Source organism: Pezoporus occidentalis, unplaced genomic scaffold (genome assembly GCF_034315485.1).
Source record: "Pezoporus occidentalis ecotype Australia unplaced genomic scaffold, CSIRO_AGI_Poc_V1 ctg138, whole genome shotgun sequence".
NCBI classification, from domain to species: Eukaryota; Metazoa; Chordata; class Aves; order Psittaciformes; family Psittacidae; genus Pezoporus; species Pezoporus occidentalis.
In genome coordinates this window covers 1879492-1890279 of record NW_026913188.1, presented here as the reverse complement: position 1 = coordinate 1890279, position 10788 = coordinate 1879492, and the positions used below count along the sequence as shown (strand labels likewise).

Genomic DNA, 10788 nt, shown 5'->3' with positions numbered 1-10788 from the left:
AATAATCATAAGCGTTAGCAGGATGTGCACATTCATTGTCACAGTCCATATGTATCTCGTGCTGTGCTGTGTCATGTAACACTATCTGACCTGCACAGTGATTTCAGTCAAATGCTGAGATTTGGCAGCCTAGAGATCTAGTGTGGCAGTATAATAGTAATTCTTTGCGCTAGCCTCATTGCTGATGCCATCAGTATCACAGTGGCCTTTCAATCTGCAAAATCTGAATGTGGACCCAAAAAATGCTTCTGTCAGCAAAGATGGAGTGGGTTATTTTTGTATGACTTTATGCAGATTTGGCTACAATGCCCAAGATGTAAGGTGGGTCTGAAATGGTACGCACAAATGTACAGTGAGAGAGCTAGCACTGCTATACACGTTAAATGTTTATAAGTGTGCCAGTCTGCCAGCCACGATGCTGTTATTTTCTGGGTCCCTCAGGTTTCTTCCCTCTCTCATGACCTAGCTTTTCCACTGCTCCGCAGCCTCATGAACATCTTTCTTCTTTCCAGCACCTGAAAGATTTCTAGTTGTGTTAGTCCCTGATGTCATACGTGGTCTGTCACACATCCTGTACCCAGCTGCTGTCTGCTGCTTTAGGCTAGAGTAGAAAAGAAAACAGGGAAGGATGGCAGAGGAAGCAAGTGCTGAAGTTTACCAATCCATTCTTAATGGCTGAAAAGTAGAAATGGTCTAACAGGGCAACAAAGCGCAAGGCTTAAAGACAGTAGCTAAATAGCAGTGATGCTAATCAAAACCCAAACAAAATGATCAGTCAAGGTCTAGTGGGAGCAGAGGTCCTTAAATATTTATGCAGTATGTTCTCCCCTCCCTTCCCCAGCCCTGTGCTACCTATGGCCCCGCTGCTGTAACAACATGATGGCAGGGTGCTCAGGATATCACATGGCTCCTGGCAACCCCCAGCAGCCGCCGCACGAGCTGCAGCTAGCTGGAGTTCAACCTGGAGGTAGCACGCAAAAGGCTCTCAGGTGCCATTCCATTAGGATCGCCTGCTTCAGGAGACCCTAATGCAGGTGGCTCAGCTGGTCACCATGATCATGTGTAAGCCTGGCCAGATGGCTGTGGTCAGCTCATGCCAAGGTTGGACTTGGCATTTGCCCAGAACATCCTTTATGGTAATTCTGAGGTCCTTGTGGTACCCTCCCTGGCCTGCTATTGACTTGTGTGGCAGGAGGGGTGGCAGGCAGCTCTGGCCCACTTCCATAAGGATCAGCGGAGAGTGAACCTCAGCTGGGTATGGGGCTGCTTCTCAAGGCCCATCTACTCTGGCATGTGCATCCCAAGGCCAACATTTACGATTCTCTATATGAATGCCAGTATTGTTCTGTTATCAATGCTCAAGAGGGCAAAATAACAATAGCTGCAGATGACACAGTGTTTGGTAGGACAGTACATGTGGAGCATTTATTGTTACAAAGTAATCCAAAATGCTTTGTTAGTCACAGGCCAACGTATTTGATACTGTTAGTCATGAAGCATCATATCTACTAGCAAAAAAGTAGGCTACATCCTCAGGATGTGTTGTATAGAGACCTAAAAGTAGTTTGAGGTAACAGATGGCAACTCTGTCTGTTATATAAAATTATTTGTAAACGTCAGGAAAAAAATAAAAATAGAATTAATTCAGTCAGAAATTCCTGCTGGTTTGAAGAATGTATTGAGATTATATCTGATGGATAATAGGAGTATTCGACAGGACCTGGTGTTTGGAAAATTAAGCCTAAATAGTAGAAAAGGAGGGCTTTCCCTCTCATCTCTTTTGGAATTCATCATTTGAGTGAGAAGATGCACTGATTTTACCTGTGAAGTCAACACTAGTGGGGGTCACCACACTTGCAGACTTCTGGGTTCACTCGTGATGCACTGAAATGTTCAAGTGCTCAGATAGAGCCAAGGGAGCAAGAACTGAGGTGATCTCACCGCCTTCACTCGCTCTGCTCTCGTTCCAACCGTTACACAAAATACCGAGACTTGGCTACTTCTGATTTCCCCTTTGTGCTTCAGTTTCTCTTTCTTTTCTAGTCCTTCTGATTTTTGCATTTATGCAAATCAAGCCTTGTTTAATTAGTGAAAAGCTTGTCTTCTGCAACCTCGCGAGCAGGTTAAAAGCAGTGTCTTTGATGTGATGATAGTTGCGGCAGAGCTTGAAGTGACTGAAGGATGCCATCTTTTCACCAATAGTGGCTGATATGGAAAAACCTAGTAAGACCAAATGGCATTTTCTTATTTCTTTAGCATTTAGATTTTTTTTTTTCTCCCTTTCTCTCTTGTTATGCTTGTACCTCTCTTTTAGCTTCAGGACATAAACCTTTAGGCTATTTCAATTTGTTTCCCCATCCCTAAAAACACTAAGGCTATTATCAACATTTTGGTTTGTCAAGACTGTCAAAACAGGAGTGTTTTTTCTGTTCTGTATTTTGTGTATCTAAAGTAATGGGAAAGGGGTACAACTGAAGATTTAGGTTACCCTTGAAACGATTTAGCTGGGTAGGATTTGCTACTGCCTCCCCCACATTCTTTATAAAGGCTTGCACGTTTCTTGTATGGATGTCTGCAATAGAATTCAGCAGGATGAGATTGCTGGGCTCATAACACTGACATTTCATATGGTACAAGACAGCGTCATGTTAACCACTTTGTACTGATTTTGGCAGTGTACATAGACCAAGGTAGTCAGCAAAGGGACTACATCTCATTAAGCAAAGATTTCAAAAGGGGATGGTATCATTGCAGTCCCCTTGAAGTGGGCTTCTGCTACAGAGCTTCAATATGCAGAAAGCTAGCTATTAAGCTGAACAAAGTGATTTTCCCATCGTATAGGACTTGATTATTGTATATTGATGGACTGGTCATCTTAATTCAGAAAGAAAATGGGACTGTTGGAGAGAATTCAAAGAATGAAGTGTTTGGGGAAAAAGTCTCAAGACACAAGCTGTATACGTATTCAGCAGATCAAAGAGAAGGATGGAGGGTGATACAGCACTTATATATGGCAAAGTAAATTGATTGTGGGGAGCTTTTAATAATATATAGAGGCACAAAAGAGGCAGTTGTATCTTATGCCATTAATTTCCACAGTTTGAGTGCTAGGAGTGATTCAACATTCGAACAATTGAGTGGGAAAAGTGGTAGAACCGAAACATGATATTGGTGTTACAACTGTCTCTTTAAACTGCACACACTGATCTGTGTTTGATGTTTGAAAACATTTTATGGCTATTTTATAGAGCAGGTGATGATATTGGTACTGCTAGGTCAAAACGGTACCTGGCAATGACTGTCTTCACCATCAAACTCCGTGGCTACTCAATGGCTACGTTTTTGCAGTGATTTCAATGCAGGATTCAAAGACTGGTGATCAAAACAGTCCTTTCTACTTGGTGCTGTGGGCCCTGGATTGCTCTTTCTTAGGAGTCAGTGATCCTGCCATCCTTACTGTACTTAAATACCTGGGGTCCATTGAGTCCAAAAGGGATAATAACTATGGTAATGGTCCTTCTCTTTAATGCAAAACTCTGCAGAATGTCTGTGGCTATTAATTGAAAATTCAATCAGCAATTTTCTTCCTCTTCTCCTCCTATGGTCAAGAAAAATGAAATCATCAACAATGCACCACTGCGGTATTGTATGCTACTTGCCACTCCATGAAATGGAGTTATTGTGTGCCTGTCACTAGTGTTTCCTTGGCTCCTTATCCTGCTGCCTTCCCCATTCCTAGAAATTGCTAAACTTAACATTCCTTATTCTGGTTCACATCTACCTCTAGCTTAGGGACATTCTTTTGGCCTTTGAAATGAGTCTCCTCTTTGGGACTGACAATCACTTTGCAATGACAGTGCATTATCTTTAGTGTCAGCATTTCTGCTGGGTGTAGCTCTTCTGATGGCCATCTAAACATATACGACAGGTACATGGGTCATGGAATGGGCCCAGAACTGTCCAACCCCCACACCCGCTCGTGGGTCTTGTCTTCCTTTCCTGCACCTGGGCAGCTGCCTGCCCTCCCACCTGCAAAAGCAGCCAGACATAGTTTTGTCTGCGGAAGCTCTGGGTCCTTTGGTCTCTTTTCCTTCTAGATGTAGCAATGTTTGGCCAGCCTAACCTGTACGGAGATAAGTATGTTCTTCCTCCCTTTAGCACCTACTAAACTCCTTTTCCTTTGTCACCAAAAGCCAGGCTTCACCTGTACTAATAGGGTGGCAGTAACAGAGACTTGCTACCCCCCATGCTTGTCCAGCTGCTGCAAACTTACCCAAAAGGTGAGGCAGCTACTGCTGTGGTGGCTTGGGAAGGGTGAGGAGCAGCAGCTGATGCTGAAAGGCACCCACCCCTCCAGGGCATTTTTACACCGCTCTGCAGCTCTTTGTGCCTGGTTTTGTTTGTTGGAGTCTGAACAGACTCAGGAGATGCTATGCTATCGCCTTAAAGGAAAAGGGCTACTCAGAAGAATGCCGCAAGTCACAGTCTTCACAGCACTCATTGGACTGTAGGTGGAATGGGGGTTTTGGTGTTTTTTTTGGTGGTAGTGTTGGTGGTGGTGTCGTTTTGGGTTTTGGTGGGTTTTGTTTTCTCTGAAGCAGTCAGTGGGAAATACCTGGTGTGAATGCTTGCTGGTGTTATAATTTAAAACCACTTATAAATGCAGCGTTGCTGTGTCTGTGCTATAGGAAAAACTTGCCTGACAATGGGACTGCGATGGCAAGTGGGTTACAATAATTTTAGTGTTATGGCATGGCTGCAACAGAAGGCTTCCTTTGCTTTTACTGAAGCTGAGCTTCATTTGCTACCATCATTGCCTTCAGTTGTGATAGCACACATTGCCTCTCTCTGGATGTGTATTCAAGTCCTGCTAGTGGGAAGGGGTTTAAATTTTAAACTTTGATTTTAAAACACCCACCACCACCAAACCCCCAAACCAAAATCTCTGCCCCAGGAGAGTTATTCTTCTCAAACACTTTCTTTCTGTTGTTCTCATCTTAATTCCAGCAGGTTTTGTTTTCCAATTATTGACAGCATTAGAAACAGTCTTTATTCAGCAGTGTGTATTCCATGCAAGTCGTCTTTGGCTATAGAAGGCTCTGGGGAATTGCTAAATCCAGTGCTGGTATGGTCAGTATTCCTTTGAAGTAATGCAGATCCTATGCTCCATTTACAGAAGCGTCTGAGCTGCTGCTACAGGAGGAAGCCATCACTTAACGTGGGCCATCAGATCAGTCTCCATTATGGTCTGCTTCTCACACCAAAAAAAGTATCAATCAGAAAGACTGTGACAAAGGCTAATTTTCTCAGGTTCCCCATTCTCTCTTACATGGATGATATATTTATTTTTAAGCATCTGTGTTTGTGCCAACAGATTTTTTTTCTCTTAAGCTAGTGCTGAGAAATCGCCCTTTTTCTCCAAGGATACTCCTCTGTGGTCTACTGCAGCATACCCAGCTGAACTTAATCTGTGCCTCGTTCAACACTTGTAAGGAGCCATTTACAGAATCGAAACACAGACTGAGGGTTTTCAGCTGCTCCAAGTGAACTTGGGGAACCAGTAAGAGAACTAGGACTTAAATGCAGTGCTACACAGATGAGTCTGGTGGTTTGGAAGAACTAGTCTGAAGCTATACCAAGAATTACTAACCTTTTCCATTGAACCTCATTTGAGCTGTTTGCACCCACGTTCCATGGTAGTGTCACCTACATCACAGACTGGTGCCATGGTTGTATTGTTAGATGGGGTACTCTGAAACAATCCTTAGATTGAACCTGACCCAGAACATGGTTTCTGGTTTGTAGTTCAGGGGCATTGCTGTGTAACACAAGTTGTTTAGCTGCCTTTGTGTTTCTGGTAGGTGCCTGTAAAGCACTGCTTGTCTTAAAACCTACAGGAAAAAGATAAAAGGAGCAAGCAAACTCTTCATCTCACTGCCATGCCTGAGGTATCAGAAATGCCTGTGCTTGGTAACTACAAAAACAACAGAATGAACTGCTTGAAAAGCAACACGTGTGGTTCTATTTTCTCCCCCCTTCACCTCCCTTTTTTTCATCCGATAAAACCTGAGTTTGGGAGGCTGCAGGAAGGGTTGTAAATCATTATGTTGATATGTGCAATCAATGGAAAGAAATAGGAGTTCTTAAACTGCTTGACTTGATAGCAAATGAATACTGCTCCATGTAAGAACATGCCATTTCATATCAAAAAATAAGCGAGGCCTTAGTAGTTGCACCAATGATAGATGGAAATGTGATAATCCAGCAATAATTTCACTTCTTTATTGAATTTCCATTTTGGCTGTTTTTTTTCTTCTTGTATCTACAAAGTAACTTCCATTCTCCTTCAAGTGATTTTGCAGTTTGAAAAGAAGGGCAGATCTTTACATACACGTGGAGAATAATTTTCTTAAAATGAATGCATCTATTCAGGCACTTTTTCATGCCTTTGCCTGATGGATCTTATTTTCCTTTTTTTTATTATTAGTATTATTTTGACCATTCCCATGTGGCTGTTTTCATTAGCTTTGTCCAAAAATGCACAGAACTAGAGAGAATCCTAGGTCTGTGACAGAAATCAGACCAGTTTCAAACATAAACTAATGACCTCATTTGTCTTGTATAAAATACATGGGTTTTATTTTTGTTGGAACAGTATTACCTTACTATGTAATGAACATAAAATATATCTCCTGATTCAACGTTCCTATAACTTAACCCCTTCCTCCTCTTCTGAATTTGGTTACTTCTTCCTATCTTCCTATCAGGACTACTTCACATCTCTCCCGATACTTTTGTTTATTTAAGGTGTCTTCTTTAGTTATGTTACTGTTAATGAATACACAGAGAATATGCTGCAGGAATGGATTCTAGTAGGATACATTTCTTAATTTTCTTCCAGTTAATACTAACAAGTGGTGGATAATTGCAGTTAAATATTGCTCTTTCCTTCTTTATAGCACAGATCTATTGTAAGACAAATTCTAGCTACAGCTTGGAGGAAGGAAAGAAGGAAAGATGAAGAGTAGCAGATGAGTAGAGAGAAAGCAGGATTAGCAGAAGAGAGGAAAAAATTGTGATGATAGTGTCTGGTGCCCAAGAAACAGGGAACATGATGCATGGACTGTGGTCTGCAGGCGTTAAAAAGGAAAAGATGGGGAATCTAAGGAAGATTCACTTAGCATCAGTACGTAACCGGTACTCCCTTGTGAATAAAAATGGGTAGCCTGTTGTGAGAATGGATCCAGAAGTACGTTTCTAAGATAAAAATTATGGATTTGGATCTGAAAACTATAAAGATCCAATGAACAGTAATGTACAGATTTCTTGGAAACTTCAGTGGAATTTTCCCATTTCCTGAAGAAGGAAGGGCAAAGGTGTAACGATCAACAGATGACTCAAAAGTTGGTGCTAACATTGATGAATTACTGAGAACAGTACAGAGAGTATTTCTTAATGGATATGCTAGTAGTATGGATACTTTCTGAGATTCAATTTAGACCCATGCGGGGGCAAGTAAGTGGAAATAGAGCTTTATTTACATGCAATCTATGCCTACATGAACAGAAAGAGGGAGGAATATGCAGGCTCATCACAGACCGTGGCATGGGGGAAGACAGACAGAGTGCTGTTAGAACAATACTCATCCTAACCAGACTTTTGGGAAGGGGGGGGATAGAAGAGGAGAGGAAAAAAGGACCAGTTTTAAGAAAGCATTTTGTAAACTCATGAGAGGGCTTATGTGAGTCAGTTGTAAAACCAGCCAGGGATAAAAACTGGGTTTCCAAGAGCCCCTTCCTATTGAATGCTCTTAAGTGTTTATCTAGATGGTCTCTCCGTTTCTCTTGATCCTCTCTTACGATAGCTGCCTTTTGTTAACCATCGTTTTGTAGTGTCATGCCACTGTTTTGCACACTTAACATTGCAGCCAAGTAGTTTTTAAGCCTTTCAGCCTTCCCCATGTCTCTTAAACAGGAAGCTAAAGCAAATCATAGTCACGTGGTCTTTTGTTCTTTCTTTCTCAAAAGCTTGTTCTGCTTTATGAGGTAATTTCACTTGCTTTTTTTTACCAATTACTTTGCTATGGCTGAACACTTTTAACCTGGCTTTGCAAGAAAACAGAGTTTATCTGATTGTGCATCTGCTAATCTGTCCTTTTGGACCTCGGATCCACAGGCCTATTTCATTCAGATTTGACCAACAGAATGAAAAGTTAGAAATAGTAAGTTTTCTGAGAAAAAAATAAGCCTTTATCTGGGCAGCTGAAGAAAGCCTGCTAGTGGAAAGGCTGCAAGAGCTCACTCTTAGCACTTACCTTAAAATCCGCATGAGAACTCATCCTCTGGGCACAAATCCAGTGGAAACCTGGATTTGACTGGTTCAGCTCCTCAGCTCCCTAAAACGCCCCAGCACCTGCTGTGCAGTGGCTCTGGGTGGTGGTATCCATAGGATTTTAGCCTAGGAGAACCAGTGTCCTCGAGACATGCTTGAGAAACCCCAGCTGACAGCCAGATGCCTGATTTAGTTCTTACTGTAATGCTAGTGTAGATACGGTGCAGTGTCGGGATCTTTAATGACAATGGCTAGCATAAATGAAGTCTTTGTGATTGTTCTTTTGGGTGTCTGTTACCTTCTTCAGCTGTTCTACAGTTTCTGTCCCTGTTGTCCCCCAGGTTCGGGTGGTTTTCATCTCCTGCTTTCAGAAATGTTGCCTCTATAAGAATACCCCTTTCTTTCAGTGTTCTTTCCTGGAAAATCCTGGTTTCACTGTTCTGTAGTTTCCAGATTTAATTAGTCTGATGGGGGAGAAAACATGATGAAGACACAAAAGCAACGTAAGAAAAACATGAAACTCAATAGCTTTGCTAAACTGATGCATAATTCTTGCTCCTAGTTTTAAAGGACTACTGCTCACCCTCACCTAAGAAAGTATCTACAGAAAGCATGCTAAAAACTAGCATAGGGTTTGTTACTCAGCCACAGTGAATGATCAACATCATACATCCAAACAGTCTGTTCAAAAGTACAGATTCTGCTGTTAGTAGAAAAGAGGACATGGTGAGAACAAGAATATTTCAGGGGGGTTCTTCCATGAAGTGCAGTGTTTAAGAACATAGGGTTCTTAAAAACCCCGTGTCTTTGGGAACTGTGTTCTTCTGAGTGATGTCTTGAAAACCTCTGTGTCTCTGCCTTCGCTGTCAGTGCTGATGGTAGAAGGTGGCCTAATGCCAGCCACAAGAAATGACTGTGAATGCAATGATGACAGGAATAATGACATTACAGATGAAGCATGTTTCCATTAAAGACTGAAATTTAAGTTATATAGCTCTGACTGTATTTACCACTGATGATAATGAGAAATTAGTTCGTTTCCATGGGAAGGAGACTGGAAGCAGGAAATACAATATTCAGCATTTTCTGTTGCACGAATGCAAGCCATGTAAACTCTCTGCATCTTCCCATCTTAAAGTGCTCTTAAGCATAACACACACATATATTCTGCACCCCCTTTATACCTGCAGGCAATAGCTATAATTTCTTTGCCTATGAGGCGGAGTCAGTGCCTTCATCCTGAAGGTTGATCGTACGTCTTTGATCTCACAAACCCTCACCTGGTTTGCTAATCCCCAGCCAACTGTGTACTGCTTTCCATCTGTTCCAACATCACGTGTTTGCACACTAGCAACTGATGACTTATAAACACTTTTTCCAGCAAAGCTCCCAGTGACCCCTCCTCTCATTGATCTGTTGACGGCATCACTCAACGTTCAACAAAATTACCAGTGGCTTTCGGATGCATCCCATGCAAGCAAAACTGAGGAGTGCAAATGACTTCCCTTATTGGGCTCCTGCAGCTTCAAGACTTCACTTTTTCTCTCACCTCTGCATTTGTAAGTAATATGCTGTACACCTGACAAATAATTAACAGCCTCTTCTATGAAGACCAGCTCAGGCTGGGTTGGTTATTGGAGCTGATCCTTTCTCCAGGAGATCTGGAGTAATGTTAAATCTTCTACAAAGGTAAAACAAACAAACAGAACCTCCCTTAATTCAGTTTCATGATCTTCATTCTAGCGATTTTGTCTAGCATTGAAGCACATATGAGCACAAGCACGGCGTTCATTTGAGCTGCCAGGGTGAGCTCGAGCTTTGTGTGCAGGGCAGTGCATCTCCAGCCTGCTGTAGGGGCAGATCTGTCTGCAACTTGTGGGGTTCCTCTCCTGCCAGTGCTCTGTTCCCCATGGTGGTGGTTGGTCTCCTGGACTTTGCTGTAAGATGTGTAGCATTTTGACTACAGGATCGTGGAGAGGCGCTCACAAAGCCAGTTCTATTTATGCTGTTCACTCCTCTGGCAGAACTGGGCTTTCCCTGGTCACACCACGTAGTTGGAGTCCAGCAAACTCCCAAGCAGTGTCTTTTCTTAAGCTATGGGTATATTTAAGAGACTTGCAACACCACTTTTTATTGTGCTTCGTATGCAACTGTATGTGTCTTTAATTGCAGCCTTGGGCAGCTGAGGATCTCCTTCAAATGTATTTCAAGAGAAGTCTGCTTCTGGTCTTTGTTGTTGGGAGCAGGCACACCATAAGCAGGAGTGGGAGGGTTGCGGGTTGATCCAGAGCTAGCAGGGTCAAGCAGCATCAGAGGAAGGTGCTATTTTCCTGTTTTAATGGTAAACACATTGTCACTTCTCACAGAATATTTCGTAGCATATTCCATAGAATCACTGAATGGTTTGGGTTGGAAGGGACATTAAAGATCACCCAGTTCCAACCCCCTGCCACGGGC

The 10788-nt window shown here is 42.4% G+C and overlaps 1 protein-coding gene across 1 annotated transcript in view; it reads right to left on the bottom strand.

The window, feature by feature from the left end:
• Positions 1 to 7168: 7168 nt before the first annotated feature.
• Positions 7169 to 10788, bottom strand: part of PPM1H (protein phosphatase, Mg2+/Mn2+ dependent 1H) — a 148056-nt gene continuing 144436 nt past the window's right edge. The window contains exon 10 of the mRNA XM_062609498.1: positions 7169 to 8795. Coding sequence (XP_062465482.1) covers positions 8735 to 8795 — 61 coding nt within the window. The 3' untranslated portion in view covers positions 7169 to 8734. The remainder of the gene's footprint in view (positions 8796 to 10788) is intronic.